Source organism: Haliotis cracherodii, unplaced genomic scaffold (genome assembly GCF_022045235.1).
Source record: "Haliotis cracherodii isolate W230 unplaced genomic scaffold, xgHalCrac1.p SCAF_7, whole genome shotgun sequence".
In the NCBI taxonomy this organism is placed as follows: Eukaryota; Metazoa; Mollusca; class Gastropoda; order Lepetellida; family Haliotidae; genus Haliotis; species Haliotis cracherodii.
In genome coordinates, this window is record NW_027266330.1 from 25453962 (window position 1) to 25471705 (window position 17744).

The 17744-nt window shown below is 38.9% G+C and overlaps 1 protein-coding gene across 5 annotated transcripts in view; it reads left to right on the forward strand.

Annotated features, from left to right (window-relative positions):
• LOC139447622 (fibronectin type-III domain-containing protein 3A-like) overlaps positions 1 to 17744 on the forward strand; it is a 179971-nt gene that overhangs the window by 132652 nt on the left and 29575 nt on the right. For all 5 annotated transcript variants that reach the window (XM_071229028.1, XM_071229027.1, XM_071229030.1 and 2 more), the window contains 3 exons: positions 9152 to 9312; positions 12645 to 12840; positions 16587 to 16727. In XM_071229028.1, the coding sequence (XP_071085129.1) occupies positions 9152 to 9312; positions 12645 to 12840; positions 16587 to 16727 (498 nt within the window). The remainder of the gene's footprint in view (positions 1 to 9151; positions 9313 to 12644; positions 12841 to 16586; positions 16728 to 17744) is intronic.

Consider the following 17744-nt stretch of genomic DNA (forward strand, 5'->3'; position numbering starts at 1 on the left):
CTATTCCCTGTGTTTAGTCATGTGCTTTTTGGCATGCAAGAAACCTGTAATTGTGGGTTCGAATCCCAGTTCGCCCTGTTTATGCTTCTGGGTTTGTCAGACCCCTAGCTGTGTCTGCTCTGGGCTTTTCTGCTACATGAAGTCGACATCCTGTGATACGACTGAATGTTCAAAATAGCATTAAACCCAGTTCATTGATTGACTGAAAGCATTGTAACACTAAGATGATCATAATTCCCACACTTAATCATAGATTTAATTTGTTGTACGCTATGATCACTTTGTGGATCGCTTTGTTGACCAGGGACCAGACATGTAGATTTTATCAAAGCGAGCAATATAAGGATTTCCAAACCCAGTAATCGGCGAAGCATGTAACTGGTGTTCCTGTTCTAATATCGATTAGACACCAACTGTACAAGCTCTGAAAAACCCAGGTATTCATACACAGTGGTTTATGTCTCAAGAATGTGAAAGTGATAATTTCAGCTGAATTTAACAAAAGAGGAAATAGTAAGTACCGGTAGTTTAGAAAAGGGATAATGGCTGGAATTTAAAACATTGGCGGTGTACTAACTTTCCTCATGGTCTAACCATGATGGCTACATGTTGAGGGTGTGGTGACTTATTACATGAAACATGATTTACTGCAGGATATCCTTATTAGCTGCTATCGAAATCTTGAATGATCGTGGCTACCTACCAGCGCTCGACTTCCGACAGCTTGTTGATTTCTGTCCATCCGCAGTCTGTGTGTTTGGACTTTGAGCTATACTAGAGGTAGAAGGATTCATTCTATCATTCTATATATCCGACCACGGTACAAAATGTTGGTGTCATTACTTATATGAATCAAATCAATATGCATCATTTTCCTTGGGAAAATCATCCACCTCTTATCAAGATTTCCTACTGTTTTCAACATTGCACTATCATAATAATCCTTTTCATGGTTACAAAAATAACCCTAATCAGTAGTAGAAATTGAGTTTGTTTAACACCTAATAATATGTGGAAAAAAACATCTCAAAATGACCCAGTTTTACTCTATATCTGTCGCTATCGTAAATTCAATCCTGTATTTAATCACTCACAATTGAAATTTTCCTCACACTGGAGTTTTCTCAGTCTGCAAAGGTCAGCCAAAAATTATCCATGCATTTATGCATCTAGAGATCTCTAAAAGACAAATTCGAGCTGGTAGACAAATGTATTTTTGGCACAGACAAAGATATCTTTCTGTGAATTTGAAATGCCTAGCAGGCTAATAGCAGTAGTTGTCTTCTATAACCCACCAGCCCATTGAAATATTTAGCAGCCACAGGCTATCAGGCTTGCATTGATTTCTAATGTTTGTACTATTTTTGTACCATGCATTTGCACGTCTCTGCAGTGGTGTTAAGTGTGGTATATTTGATGAAGCATACCCTTAGAGTTTGGCATACACTGTTTACAGGCTTAAATCTATTTAAATCTACCAAATATGTGGACTCTGGCCAACTGTTGTTTATAAATACCTTCACCTACCACACGCATTTAATCAATATTCCTTCATTTGTACCATGTGGTAATACTTCTGCAACATGGGAACCTAGGGAAGATTAATGTTTATCAATGTCATCTGTTTCATGCTAGCACAAATCACTCCATTGTTTGCATGTCTGGGCACACGTTGCATGGACCAGTGGCAGGTAGTTTGACAGAACCTGAGGGGGAGATACCAGAAGCGACACCTGCACTAACGAGGCCGTCACACCTGGCACGTGCAGATTGCAGCACCACCCGGGGCTGAGTGGTTTGTCACCTTCTTGTGGCTACCCTGGCCTGATCAGCCACAAGTTGAAGGCATTAGCCTCATTTTCGAAGATCTCTATCACCAGATTATTTATTCAACCTGAGGATATATATTCATATGGCACATCGAGCAGGATTAACATACTGTTTCTGTGGAATAGATAAATAGCTTATGTGTGATTTCTTTTGAAATTACTTACAGAAAATCCAATAGTTTCATAACGGTGACGTGTATCTACTTTGTTGAAGTGGTCTGTGTTACGGAAGAATAACAAACATTCAAAAATATAATATCTTCAGTACTGAACATCAGGGAATATTATAGGTAATGCCAAAATTTCATTTGTATATTGGGTACAATGTGTGAAGCCCAATTTCTAATGTCCCCTGTCGTGATAGTGCTGGAATATTGCTAAAATCGGTGTAAAATCACACGCTCATTTGTATATTTCAACTTTTTGAAGTAGTTTAAGATCTGAGAGATGCATTTCCCAGTTCAAAATGTCTGTGATGAGGAGGACCAGCATCCTGACTTTCGACTTCATCTGCAGATGATGTTTACTTCCCGGTCCCCTCCTGTTGTGTTATCAAGCTAATGTCAGTTTCATGTTGTTCTCTCCATGTTCATGGCTGCATGTTCAACTAATACCCCAGTGTTATCTTCCGCTACTGTGTACAATTCACACGCGTGACTTCCACAACCAATCAGCTTCCTGGGGGCCTCGTGCAGGTTTTTCCAAACCTGTCAATCATCTATTTGTAGCCCAACATCCAGCCAGTCGTATCACAGATGTAATTCTAATTGATGAAAAACCAGAGCAATGAATGAAATCTATTTTGGTAGTGGTATGTATTTGTAAGTTTCAGTGAGCATTATGACGAGAGGAAATTGTCTTGAATTCAACTTCATCTTGTAGTGTATAAATAGGAAATAGATATATCTGCGGATTGTAAGCTAGTTATTATATTTAATTATTGCAAAGTTGTTTTTCAAGTATAGTTGAGCCATAATGTTGAATGGAGGTGGATACATTGGAAGATGTTTGAAACATGGCTTCACAGGTAAAGAATTAATTCTTATGAACTATTTAAATATAAATAATCAATACACAGTATATATTTTCATTTCTCTTCAGGTTTTCATATTTCCACCAATAGAATGCTTCAGATTGGTCTCTGCTTGTCCAGATTATTTTTGATGCTATTTACAATTTTTAAAACATAATGATAAGGAAAATATCCTGTTAACAATTTATGTCGTGGAAATTTTCAAAGGTGATGTCTCTTTATAAACATTTTTTCACTACAATTTTCTGAACTGAAGTATCAGAGTACATTTACCGGGTTATACCTGGTCTTACAAAAGTGGGGTCCAGGGGACCATCACTAATTAATTTTAGGGTCCTTACAGGCGATATGAGAGTCCAGTAAAGTAATGAAATGGTGTAGTACACTTTGATAATTATTTAGAGCCTGGAATGAATCAATGATCATGTGGACAGTTGTCATGATTGATGGAGGAAAGAACAGATACCCATACAGCGTTAGAAATTGGCACTAGTCCTGTAGTCCTTACCAAACTTACCTCCTAAGGACAAGTAGAAATTGGCCCATTTTAAGGGTTTTGCTATATGTTATTATGAGGACTAGTGGACAAAAACTGTTAGTTTCTAACCCTGCCATAACTGCTGTTGATGTGCTGTAGGTGCAATGAATGTTAATGTGCATTCCTCGGGACTAATTTTTGTCTGTGTCCATTCTCTACATTTGTGCGTACTGGCGTACATATGTGCGTCGTGTAAAACCCTGCATTTACAAATAAATATATAATGTAAAGATGAAAATATGTACGTCACATTACACTAAGTGTTCAACAATTGGAAGGGATACACTACCCAACGAGAAGGGTGTGATGTTAGACTATCACAGGTCTCTTGGGCAATAATTATTAGTTTAAATCATAATTTCTAGATTATGTAAATAAATAAGAACAAGTTGTCCCTATAAGAGACTGAAGTCCTTGTAGTGTCCACATATCTAGACTTGCCTATTAGGAGGATAGGATTACCACACATCTATGGACTTATCTTTCAGTACAGCCAAGGAGCAAGGCTAGGTGTGATCGTGCAGAAGTAGAGCATGGGTTATTCTTGACACACCCACCCTCTGCCTCCCGACAGGGCTCAAGTAGTGGGGCAGCATGTGGCTCTTCATCCCTGCTTGTCTCTCATACACACTCACAAGCCACCACATTTTGGCAGTCTAGCTTGTTCAGATTCTGAAAAATGAATAAATTTTCTCTAGTTCCTTTCTTTTATGTATCAATCTGTGACTTTTCTGAAGTCCGAGTCCTGTAAAAAAATGTCTTAGGACATAATGCTAGACCATACACTGAGACTAAAATCTACTGAAAATAATGCCAAAATACAAGGATGCTTAAAAGGTTGAGATATGGACTGTGTTAAAAGACAACTTACAAACAAATACGATCGAGGGCTGGTCAAAAAGATAATGTTTTGTTAACAATTGTGAAAGTGTTTTTAATTTTAGTGGTGAACTGATGCCCTTTGATAGTTTTTATTGTTTAAACAAATATTTTTGAGTTTCCATGGCAACACGTTTCATATATTTATTCATGACAACTAATTTACCTTTGGGTTTGGGAGGGGGGTGCTGGCTTGCCTATTAATATGTCTGTTGGATGTGATGTCAGATGTCCTTTTAAAACAACTAGTGTTCAATGTTTAAGGCTTGCAAGAGTGACAAACAAAAACTTGTGGCCTTGTTTACCATTGGTCGAGTAAAATCATATGTAACAAAACTACCATTTGATATATATCACAAAGACACGTGCTACTTTATTTATCAAGCGGATAATATACTAGTCAGCATTTAATGCTGAGGGCCATCCTGGAGGCTTGTGGCTATTGTACCTTAATCTAGGGCCTCCCTTAATCTTTCATTTTTACCATTATGTTTACAGCAATGACAACATGACTTCCATGCTTAATTTTGAACACTGCCAGTAATCCCATATCGGCTAATATGACCTGGGGAACAGTTGATGCTAGGTCAAGGGAAGACGTTGTTCAGTGTCAATGTTAACAGCCTGATTTTGAAATAGCAGGGTATAAACATGGAGATTTTCTCTGCATCATAATGGAGGAAACATGTTTCCTACAGTGTTTCTTCGCAGTGTTTCTTCACAGCGTTCAGCAGAAGTGGAGCTCTGTTTTTTGTAGTTTCAAGTATGCGGGGTTTTTTTTAGGTGGTGAGGTGAGGTGAAATGGGGTTAACGTCGCGTCCAAGATTATTGCACTTCATACTCACGCAGTATACTGACTCCGAGCTGACCAGTCCTTGTTATAGCCCCTTAATGCTGAGCGCCAGACAGGGTAATAACAAGTACCATCTTTTAACGTCTTTTGGCATGACGCGGTCGGGGATCGAACCCCGGACCTTCCGCTCTCCGGGCGGACGCTCTACCACTAGACCACGGAGACGGTCTGGTTTTTTTGAGAGCTTGGAGACACATACCGAGGAAGAGGAATTTTTAGAAGTTGGAATGGCTTGTTGATATTCCACCGACAGTTTGAAAACTACCTGGAGGTGCTGGAGTTGGCAGCATAGAGATTTGTTACATACACCACACCCACACCACATGTACACTGCAGGTAACACAAGATACGTAGGTCCTTGGTGTCGGCAGGCGTCGGCAGGCACGTTTACTACACAAGTCCTGACAACAGCAGTATAAGTGCCTTTGTTTATTGTAAGCATTTCTGTCTGAGGTGGTCAGATTTACATCTAAATGTTGAAGGGCTTATGTGCATTGACCCGTTTCCTGCTTAAAGAATTCATCAGTTTTCAGTTATCAAATTGGTGCCTTTCACGAAAAACATGTCACAATGCAAATTTACTGTTATTGGGTATCTGTATATACAGTAAACTATGGTTATAATGAACTCAAAGGGACTACTAAGTTTAGTTGTAGTTGTAACCGTAGTTACCGTAAGCATATATACAGCATAACTACAGCAAATATTCGGGACCAAAAATGTAAGTTCGTTATATCCATCAGTTCGTTATAAACACGTTTGTTATAACCGTAGTTTACTGTATAGACATACATACTACAGATATATACGTACAATCACTGGATTGTCTCCTCCAGACTTGATTATTTACAGACCGCCGTCATATAGCTGGAATATTGCTGATAGCGGCGTAAAACTAAAACAAAACAAAAAACAACCATGACACACATGCACGTGCAGACACACACCAACACACACACACACACACACACACACACACACACACACACACACACAGCTGACTTGTCATGATAATTTGAAATGCAGTGTTGACAGGGATTCATAAAAAAGGGCTGTTTTGGTAAATATTTTGTAAACATAAGGTGTTTAGAGATTGACCGAGTGAGTGAATTAGGCTTTCAAGTTAGCCAGCTATATCTTGTTGGCATGTTATGTATAATCTGGCCTAGATTAGGCACACCAGTAGCAGACAGTGTAAACATTGTCCAATGCCTTCACTGGGTATGATGACACAATACATCAGCCAGGTCACAAGGGAGAGTTGTCCACCATAGTCTTCTACAAAACTGTCTTTACTTAACAACTCTCATAATGCTGTGTCAATTCATAGGACATGCGATAGTTGTAGCGCTAAGATCGCTTAGTGGCTCAGGTGGTCATTGAACAAACAATATAAAATGGAATCATGCTCATATCAAGACAAGCAAAGGGTGGTAGAGACTGCTTGGGTCCTAGCATGTACCGTATTTGACGTAATAAGCGCCCAGGGCGCTCTGAAAATTAGAAATATTGGGCGCTTTTTAGAATATTATTTCGAGTTGAAAGATCGTAAATTTCGTGGTTTATGCTAACAGCCTGAAATGTTTACATACGACAGATATATTTTTCAAGAATTTAATTGCCCATAATTAAGGGTGATATAACACACGAGTGCGTATTATGCATGAATAAATAAACATTGATCAATTGGAAGGGGTGCTGATTGGGATTGTTCACTAGGCATTATATTAGCAAATATCGCCTAAGCACTTATTAGAGCGGGGCGCTTATTACGTCGAATATGGTATTCTATCTAGTTAGCTGTGGAACAAGATTCACCCTAGATATAAACCTAGGTCTGTTAAAACATACTGGTCAATGACTTTAGTAATTTGGCCTTATGTTTCACTCATAAGCTGACAATCCATTTTGGACTAAAAATCATTTGGTCTTGAATCCAAGTAAATCACTGACTAATGAACCCTAGGGACGTCCCAAAAGATTCCTTGAATTATGACTGTGGGACATTTGATCCATGTTGTGATTACATTCCTGTATTATTATGCAAGATTGAGGACTACTTTGGATGCCATGAGATTCCTCACATTGCTGCTTCCTTAGCCATCCCAAAATAACAAACTTCCTATATCCTATGATTAAGACGTGTGATGGAATTAACATGTTTTATGGACATTTAATAGAAATGCCAATCCTCCAAACCCTAAACAACATCAAAACTGTGAACAGAGCTTCCTACCAGTATCTCCTAGAGGAGCAAACTCTATATAAAAACTTTTCTGAAGGTGTAAGTGGCTTTGGAAGTCAAGCAAGGCCTTTGGACGTAATATGTAAACAATGGAAACATTAAGATGCCAAGATAATCACCAAGTACACAGCCTGGCAGGCCATTCCCAGATGAATCTTGTCTGTACCTGGAGTGAAGTCTAACTAGATCTTGAAATACTTGGCAACTTTTCCCATTCTTTTCCCTACCTGTACAAGAGGGTGTGCTTGCAGATAAGCCAGTCTTAGATCACCTCCAGTAATCTACACTTGCCCTGGCACTAAAATGTTTTATCTGTGCTTCTGAAAATACCAGTGGTATTTTTCCTTTTCGCTCTGGCCTCACAAGGTGTGGAGGTGAATGAGAACATGTTTAGGCCCTGGACCAGCTTGATTACAGGCTGGCTATATTTACTGCCGTGATGGAGCTAATCTAGTGAACCGGTACTTGTGTACCGAGTTCTGACAAAGGATAATGCCCAGCATTTGCTGCCCGGAACAAGGACGTTAGTGGCGAAAATATTCATGAAATTCTTCCTTAAAAAAATAAACTGTAATGGATTTGGTTATGAAACAGAGCTAAATTGCACAAATATTTGTGTCTTCGACACATATTGTATTCATTTTTCGAGAGCTGTTGAAACAAGTGGAACTTGCTGTGGATGGAAACACAAATGTCTCCTTTACATTACAAGCGTTAGAAATTGAAGCATTCGGTGTTTAAAAAAATTGGGAAAAATGTATACCCTAATTACCATTGGAAGTGTAAACATTCTGAACATATGTTTAGCAAGTCATTAGTGTAAACCACAACAAAGATAATACTGACTTTAGCATCAAATTTGGTGTAAAAGCTTACAAATGACTCTGGAAATTGTAGTTTTTTGGTTTAGGTTTGCCAAAAAGAAGGGAACTGGCGATGACAAGTCATTCAGAGAAGCTGTGTAGATATAACAAACAAGCTAGTTGAAGTCGACTCATTGCTTGAAGCATCTCTATTATTTTCGTTCGAGTGTTTGGATGTGAAATGTGTCTCTCCATGTTTTTCTTCAACATTGATATAAATAATAGTTTCTGTAAGCTGGCAAGCCGATGTTAACACTGATAGCAGGAAATACCGGTGTAGATGTTCATTTTTGTTATGCTAACTTGGGAGAACTGTGGTTGAACTCAAGTTGCCATTAAAAAGCATCGTCAAAAAGTCACGAAAAGTTTGTTTCTCATCCTAGAGAAACAACAGCGCTAAGCCTCTTTGCTGTTTTTGTCTAGGTATTTTTAGCCAACTGTAAAGGAGAATGGTTTGTCTGTAGCAGGTTAAGATTGTTAGAATAACTTACTGGAGGTAAGATTATTTGGGTTGGAGGTTTGACAGGCATTTCGGCTTCATGTTTTGACATAAATAATGATCATACTGTGGCAACTTACTTAATTTACTGTCAAAGCCTGAACTATTACTCAAGGCATAGAGCTTGCTTCATGTTTTGTATGGATATTATGGCTGTTCTTCACCTGGGGTTTTATCTCTCAAAATCAATTCTCCATTTTGGGGAAAAGATAGATAAGACTTCACAGGTCGTTATTCAGCTTCTTTATATAATAATTATGGGTCAAGAAACCCAACGCCTGCAAAAATAGGCCCTTTGGCAATCTGATACATGTCAAGCATTAATTTTGCTTGTAAAAATGTGTTTGTATGTGGCATTTGACAGTGCGAAATGTTTGTTTTGGGTATTCACAGACTTTGTGTTTTGTTTCAGGCCCAGCAACTGTGAGGATGGTGTCCAACAATGGCCCACCATTACCGATGCCAATGCAGGTGCCGCCTGGTCACATGGTGCAACAAATAGTTGATGAATACGGAATTTTAACACATGTCATCCTATCTCCACAACCTCCAGTTCCTGGAAGCCCAATGACGGTCAGTACCAGATGATTACCATTTGTTTTTTGCTTGCAACACTTTCCTTGCATAATAATGAGCCACTGTTGTGCTCTTGTTTCATTGTGGGTGTCAGGGCTTCGCGGTGATTATGGGATGGGGAAAAGTAGTACAGATGGAGTGAGTCATTCAGTGAGAAACAGATCAAGCGTGTTAGTGATTGTAGAAGTGAAAATGTTATGATTGTGTGAGCAGATTTGCTATCAAGGTTCAATGACGCGATTTCACGCCAAAAAGTGGCATAGATTGTCACACGGCCCAAAAGGACTCATCAGTCATTGCACCCACCCTATCAGCGTAATAGAAACACCTTACGACAACAGCTTTTGATATCAAATATGTCAGTGCGCTTCTCCCTCAGTGCTTGAATCTAGGCACTTTCTAACTCTTAAAAGGGTTCTAGGCTTGGGCAGATTGGCAGCCCAAGTTGTTCAAAACCTGCACTCTTTGTGTATTAAGCCATTATCATGTAGATTAACCTAATAGTCTAGGACGACATCAATGACAGGTCATGTCACAGATGGCACACATTCTGGACCGGGATGGAACATTGGAACAGACCGTGGACCCCCTTTAACATTATAGTTACGACAATTACCCTTGGACTTTCATGCTTCATTTGGGGAAGACAGGTAGCCTAGTGGTTAATGTGTTCTCTCGTCACGCCCAAGACCCGAGTTTGATTCCCTACATGGGTACAATGTGTGAAGCCCTTTTCTGGATTCCCCTGCTGTGATATTGCTGGAATATTGCTAAGAGGACGTAAAATCACTCACTCACTCATGCTTCATTCCATACGCTGAAAGTGAAATCGAACTGCATATTTGAATGCTTGTGAAACTGCATGGAGAAAAAGTGACAGCAGTTCCCTTCAGGTAAATAACGCGCATGGAATAATGGAGGACCAGTTGTATTCAAGATCAATGGCTTGAGTTGACAGCCAATCACTGACTGTCATCCCCACTATTGTTTGTTTGGGTCGATCACTATCTGTGACAGTTACAACTGAACATAGTGCTAGAAACATTGATTTCTCCTCACGCCTCAAGAAGGGACGGCTATGGACGTCACAAGCAGGATTGAATGACAGCTCTTTTGGAGTGACGTCATATGCTTTTTCCTCGCAACCTCAACATCAATTTGTGACATTTCGGCTTTAAAAAGGGTGAAAGGTGTCAACCCTGATATTCAGTGATTATAACAGATATTGTTGTGATCAACTGATATGGGACAAGTATTAGAAAGATATTTGGGCATTGTGGTTTATATGCGTTGAACAAGGGGTCGTCAGTGGCATACAGCTTACACAGGGCTACAGTGCAACACTGTCGCAAAGCTTCTGTAGGGACTATGAACAGAAACAGAACTGTTTGAATATTCTACATCTACAGTATTCACTGCTTACTTCACTAACAACCTGTTAGATTGGTTGGTTTGTTGTTTTTTGCCGCACTCAGCAATATTCCACCTATATGCCCGCGGTCTGTAAATAATCGAGTCTGGACCAGACAATCCAGTGATTGATATCACGAGCATCAATCCACGTAATCAGGATCGATGACATGCATCAACCAAGTCAGTGAGCCTGACTACCCGATCCCGTTAGTCGCCTCTTACGACAAGCATAGTCGCCTTTTACGGTAAGCATGGGTTGCTGAAGACCTATTCTAACCCTAATCTTCACGAGTCACCACCTGTTAGATCAAGAGCCATAAGAGTGTTGAGTTCTTCGTTTTATGTCCTGCGTATGTACACTACACTGGAGCATTCATGGCCCAATAGTCTAAGTTGCATACTCAGCTGCCAAGAACAGCTCTTCATGGGTTTGAATCCCATCAATGTGATGCTTGGCTTGTGATGGGTATCACCAAAGTGGTAAAGAAATAAGACTTTGTTCAGTTTGAGCTGACCTTCCTCTCTGTGCTGACACTGGGCCTGAAATAAAATACTCCAGGTGGTGTGAGACCTCACTCACTCACGAAGAGACCGCCTCCTTGGTCTAGTGGTAGAGCGTCCGCCCGGAGAGCGGAAGGTCCGGGGTTCGATCCCTGGCCGCGTCATACCAAAAGACGTTAAAAAATATGGTACTTGTTGTTACCCTGTCCGGTAGCTCGGCATTAAGGGGCTTAAACAAGGACTGGTTGGCTCGGAGTCAGTATACTGTGTCTGAGTGGGGTATTCATGTCAAACTGCGGCATGGTATCTCAGTGTGCTAGCACTATAAATCGGCATCAGTCCGGACTAGTACAAGCAGCCACACACATACAAGAGCATGCATGTCGTTATATAAGTGCAATAATCTTGGACGTGACGTTAAACCCCATTTCACCTCACCTCACCTCACCTCATGAAGATGGAGCGCCTCACCTCATGAAGATGGAGCGCAACCCATTCCAATATATGCAATACCAGTGTTTGAAATAAGCATGAAAGTCAAGGAGTCCTTGTTATAACCCTTATCTTACCATTTTGAAATTTAGAGGTTCCCTTTTTTTCAAATACCAGTGGAGCAATCCTCAAGTGCCTCCTTAACTTTGAACACTTCAGTACAGATCACAAACAAATTAAGCTTAATAGATGAAGTTTACATGATGCATTCTGCTTGCTTGATAACATCAAGGCTCAAGGTCTATTGGTCAGCAAACCTATACTGCATTTGTGTACATATATGTGTTGGTTTTGCAAAGTATACTATTGTAGCATGACTATAGATATAGACGTTTTGTCATATTTATCTGTCACTATTGAACATGAAGGATTCTGAGAAAGAATGATTTTCATGTGGATATTTTTGTTCTCATTTGTCTATCATGAATTTTGATATTTAAACACTTTGCAAAAGTCATATATTCAGAATGTTTTACTAACTCTGAAGATTCCTTGAAGTCAGTCAGGATTCAAAATTAGTATAAGTCTGGTTGTCTGAGACTTGTAAGATTCAGGACATTGTCGACTACCTCTTTTACCAGGGGCGGTCAGGTAGCCTAGTGGTGAAAGTGCTGAAGACCCGGGTTCGATTCCAGACAATGTTACAATGTGTGAAGCCCATTTCTGGTGTCCCCCGCCGTGATATTGCTTGAATATTGCTAAAAGCGGCGTAAAACCATACTAACTCACTCACTCACCTCTTTTACCATGAGGTAGATGGCAACAATGTAGCAGATCGTTTTTGCAGACTAGTGAAAATGGAAAATAATTTCTACCCCAGTGTGAGATACGTAAAAATCTGACTCTGATTGTGATTAATAAGACATGTCTGTTTTGAGAAATGTAAACCAGAAAATGTGAACTAGTTTCTCTTGTGTTTTCAGGGAGGACCAAACAGTGCATCCCAGTATTACCCCAACCCATACGGGCCTCACTACACAACCCACCCCCAGTACACCACCCACCCACCTCACCACCACCCACATGCGGTCCCCCCTCACATGCACTCTGGGATGCCCCACATACAAACCCCACCCCAACACAATCACTGTAACACCCATGCACCAGTCCACTCCTCAGGTGAGTACTGACTTTTTATTAAGAAGCATATTTATATTCCTAGGCGGATCCAGTTGGGATGGGGGCATGCCTTTGAAAACCAAATGTATGAACACACAATGCCATTTAGAAAGTGGTCACATGTAACAAATGTTGTATTTGGGATAACGCTTTCTTAGTAAAGTTCTTTTTAGGATTGAGTCCTATCCGGGATTCGAACTCACACTGCCAGAGTGAGGCACCTAATCACCAGCACACAAAGTTGACGATCTAACCCATTCAGCCACCGAGGCTTTCACTAAAATGAAAGTCCAACAACTGGTTGTCTAGATCACATACTTTGTGTACCCCTCTGATAAGTGTAAATTGGCATGGCTCCCATGGCCGAAAGCTATGAACACACAATGCACGCTCTGTCAGTGTGGGTTCGAATCCTGGATGAGACTCAACCCAAAATAGTACGATAATGTGTACTTTACTCAGAAAGAAAGTCCCTAATATAACATTTGTTACAAATGTAGTATGATGTAGACAGTAAAATTATGTGGGAGATGATTTTGATATTTTAGACCCCTCCCTATTAGTAATGCTGGATCCGCCCTTGTATGTTGGACTCAATGATGGCAGCGGCTGTCTGATTTGTGTTGGCTAAAAGTACCAACACTGACTTGTATAACCCTTATTGACCCACTGGACCGGTCATTTTAAGGATATGGAAATCTTGAAATATTGCTTTGAACACTATCAGACATGTCCCTTACACATGAAAGTTTTGGACCTTTGGACACTTTCAGGTCCAGTGATAGGGTGGTAATATTTACACAAAATCAAATTTCTTGATGATTTAATAAGTTTGTGGAGATTCCATAGAATAATCTGCCATAGATATGAATATACCAGCCATGGTTCTGAGTCTTGCATACTTATAAAGGATGGGAAGAAAAACAAATATTTATATATATATATATATATCATGTAATGGGGTATGAAATAAATTCATATCAGCTTTGATGGGGCATAAATACAGATAAACATGCTCAATAACCTACAACACTTCCTCTGTTGGCACCTCACGTTTTATTGATGAGGTTTTTATGTTGAAAAAAAGTAAAGCTATTTCAATGTACTTCACATTGAATTTCTTTTAATATATATATAAAAGAACAATTAAATCCTTTCAAATGAACCAAATAAATGTTGTGTGTTTGGAAAGAAACTCTATTATGATATCATCAAAATATTTGCAAAATAATTACATGTCTGAAAACATTTTTCATTGTCATTAACTGGAAAGTAGTTTTTTTTTGAGTGCTGTATGTTATGTATAGGATAAAACACGCCTCCGAGGTTTGGGTTGAAAATGTAAAACCTTGACTTAGGGAAAAGCCTTTGGGCTCACAATTTTCAACCAAAACTTCGGAGGCATGTTTTATCCAAGTTATGAACCGGCTAAATGCAAGAAAAAAATAAGAAAAAAATGAGAAAACGTCAAGATACCTTATAGTGAAAAAATACAGTGTGTAGCAGTATGAAAGGAATTTGATCAAAGCATGTGAGACAAAAAACATGTGCAGCATATAGAATTGAACAAGTTTTCATCACCTGCCCTGGTGGTTCTGTGGGTTACACGATATGTGAGGTTGCAGGTTCAATTCACATCATGGTATTTTCATGTAAAAAAATTGTGACTTTTAACTAATCAAAACTGAATATTGTGTTCATATCAAGAGGCCAGTTTATATAACGTCATTTGTAAAATCTAGGTATTACAACTGAAATTTAAAAACCTGAACGCTGGTTTAGAAGTGACCCATTTCACAACCTAGTTTTGGAAGATGAGCTGGTCACTAGGTTAACCCCGGGTTGTCAGGAACCTGATGCAATATAGGGTAATACGGTGATAGGTTTAAAATGGTTTGGACAGGGGATGTACTGGGAGTTTTGACAAACATTGACAGCTGGTCATGTTGAAAGGTTGTATATTTCACCACGGACCAGTGCAACCTGTACACGGACCAGTGCAACCTGTACACGATTGATCACTCATGAAACACTGTGTGGTTATGATATGCTATAAACAAGGGTGAAAAATGAGTACAAAGGATTATATTATAATGGTAATGGTATAGACTTGCACACAAAAAAAAAAAACACATCGTGCAAAACCTGCAAATAATCATATTATTATGTTAGCTAAGAGACACATTTTTATTTCTAGTTTAAAGAAAAGGAAACCCTCATTGGACGTTTTTAAACAAGTATTAAAAGATGCAATTTATTTTGAATATCTGTCAGCAAAAACTAATAATAAGCTCAGCACTTATAACAAAAAGTGGATATTGTATTGTGGTTTACATGTTGCCTTGAATCTTACATAGATTGCTGACTGTGTGTTATTATTGATTGTTTCCAATCACTTGGACTCTATTGCCAAAGAAAGATTGTAATGTTTTTCCAAGATAAGGATTACAATACTATAATTCGGTACTGTTTATTCCTTTATTATTAGCTTATCTTTCTACGATTGCTCATAAATATGGTGTTAACTACTTTCATGCCAGAACATCTTGGTCGATCCTACATGATCAAGGCCTATCCTCCAAATATGCGGTGTCAAAATGTTAATTGCTATATATGTATATATCACTGTGTATGTAACCACTGAAACTGGAATAAAAATTATTTGGAAAAAAACCAAAAAAAACCCCACATCATTATAATCAGTAGAATATTGTTTGAAACAAGGGTATTTTTATTGTGATAAAACAGTAAATAAATTTGTTATTCTTGATGAATAAAAGTGTGTTTTTTTCACAATATATTCAGCCTATAGAAACCTTCAATTAACTCTATTATGAGTTCTGTGAATATTCATAGACCTTGTTCAGACAATATAAAAATTAATTGTGATTGTCATGAATTATGAGTATAATGTTTCAGTAAGTATGATTTTGTATTTATTATCCACGTAGGTGGTCATATGTTGAAAAGTAATTTTTGGTATTTCTCTCCCGACAAAAGATGTGAAACGAACATAGCCAATTTAATGTATTATTAATTGCAATGGTCAACAAGTTAATGAGATCTATTCCCATTTGTGATAGTGCAGAAATGTTATTTGGAGTGATTTAATGATTTCCAGGTCATATCACACACACTGTCATACTGAATAACAAAGTAACAATGAGCTCATTGAAAGTTCCGGGCTGGGGCTCAACATTGAGGTAGACGTCTCCCAAATGGAGCGGTATAAAGAGGAAGCCTCTTACCACATAGACAATAACATATGGTAGCCTTCATTTGATAACTTCTCATGCAATTGTTAGAATTAACTACATCTATCCTCTCCTTGACTATACAAAAACATATATTTAAGTTATTTTGCTAGTTTTGATGTTATTATGAGGGTAAAGTATTTTGTTGCATGTTAGAAGGAAGTGATGTGTCAAGGTATAGCCATGGAGTCCGTGCTGACACGTCAGTGACAATACTGTTGTTGTCTGTGGTGAAATATACAATCTAACACCATTACAGGCATTTCAGTCTGCTGTCTTTGCTTCAGTGGGTACACCCAAGCAGACATTGCCAAAATTTGTACTTGTCATGTATTGATTGCTCTCATTATTGAACAGTTGGTCTATCTCTGATAGGTCAGCCACACAAATAGTCTGCTAGTCACTTGTCTGCGATATATGCAAATTTCTCAACTGGCTTTTGATGACATTTGTCGAAATCAACATTAATCAATATCATAATGGATGCTGAAGGACCAAGCCCCCCTGTCAATTCACCAGAAGATCGGAACATGCGACAGAGATCAAAAGTAAGGAAGAAACTGGAGAGGAGGAGGACGGATGGCTACTACCAGCAGACCCGCCCACCCACAAGGCGGAGAGGAAACCCAGGGGGTGAGGACCTGTCTGTCCATGCCACTAATAATAAAGTCATTGTCTTGTCAAGTACTCAGGGTTAAACAGGTCATGAATAACCACAGATCAGGGTATTATATGTCAATGAAAGTATTAGTCCTCAGTCAGAGTATATCTTAACGACTAACTTGCAAGATGTCTGTTGGGAAACATGTTAGAGACTTTGTGCTAAATGCAGTTGTTTCAGGGTCCTATTTACCATGTCATTTATTGATAGATCTTCACGTTAAAAAAAAATAGTGATTTAGAAAACATTTACCTCATAGAAAAGACCTATCACCTATGGATGTGTGTGCAACGTCACCAATTACAATCCAAACTTTGGAAATTAGTGCTGTTGCAATATGTCAAAAATGTTATGTAATGCAATGATCAGGTACAGACAATACGTCATTTTGGGCAAAATACTTAGACTGACTTAGTATTGGCTGATCTGTGGTTTGCCCCAATATGTTAAATACTTCCTCTTCCTAGTGTCTGTCATGATGATGAAAATGTGAATCAGGTTGTAATGTGGATGAAAATGTGAAACAGGTGGTCATTGTGATGAAAATGTGAAACAGGTGGCTATGGTGATGAAAATGTGAAACAGTTGGTGTTATGGTTGTTTGATTGGTGGCCACCAGGGATGACAAACACACGGGACTGATTTATCGTCCCACTGTCTGGTCAGATGCTCACGCTTGACCACTGGTCCATTGATTAGTTATGTTGCCGTAATATATTACCACTGTGTGTTAAACATTCATTTATTCACTCGCTCACATATCACATTCATTTACTTGTGACTGGCATCCATCCCACAGTGTTCATATTGTACTTGCAGTTCATGATACAGTTTTATGTTCGCATCTTTGTGTGAAAACTGTAAAAATTAACACCCATTTTAGCTCCTTTAAACATGATAAACAAGAAATTTAGGATTGGGAATAAAAATGCAAATGTAGTTAAGGTTACAAACTGATACCAATCCTTTTGTGTTTGTGCACCTGTACC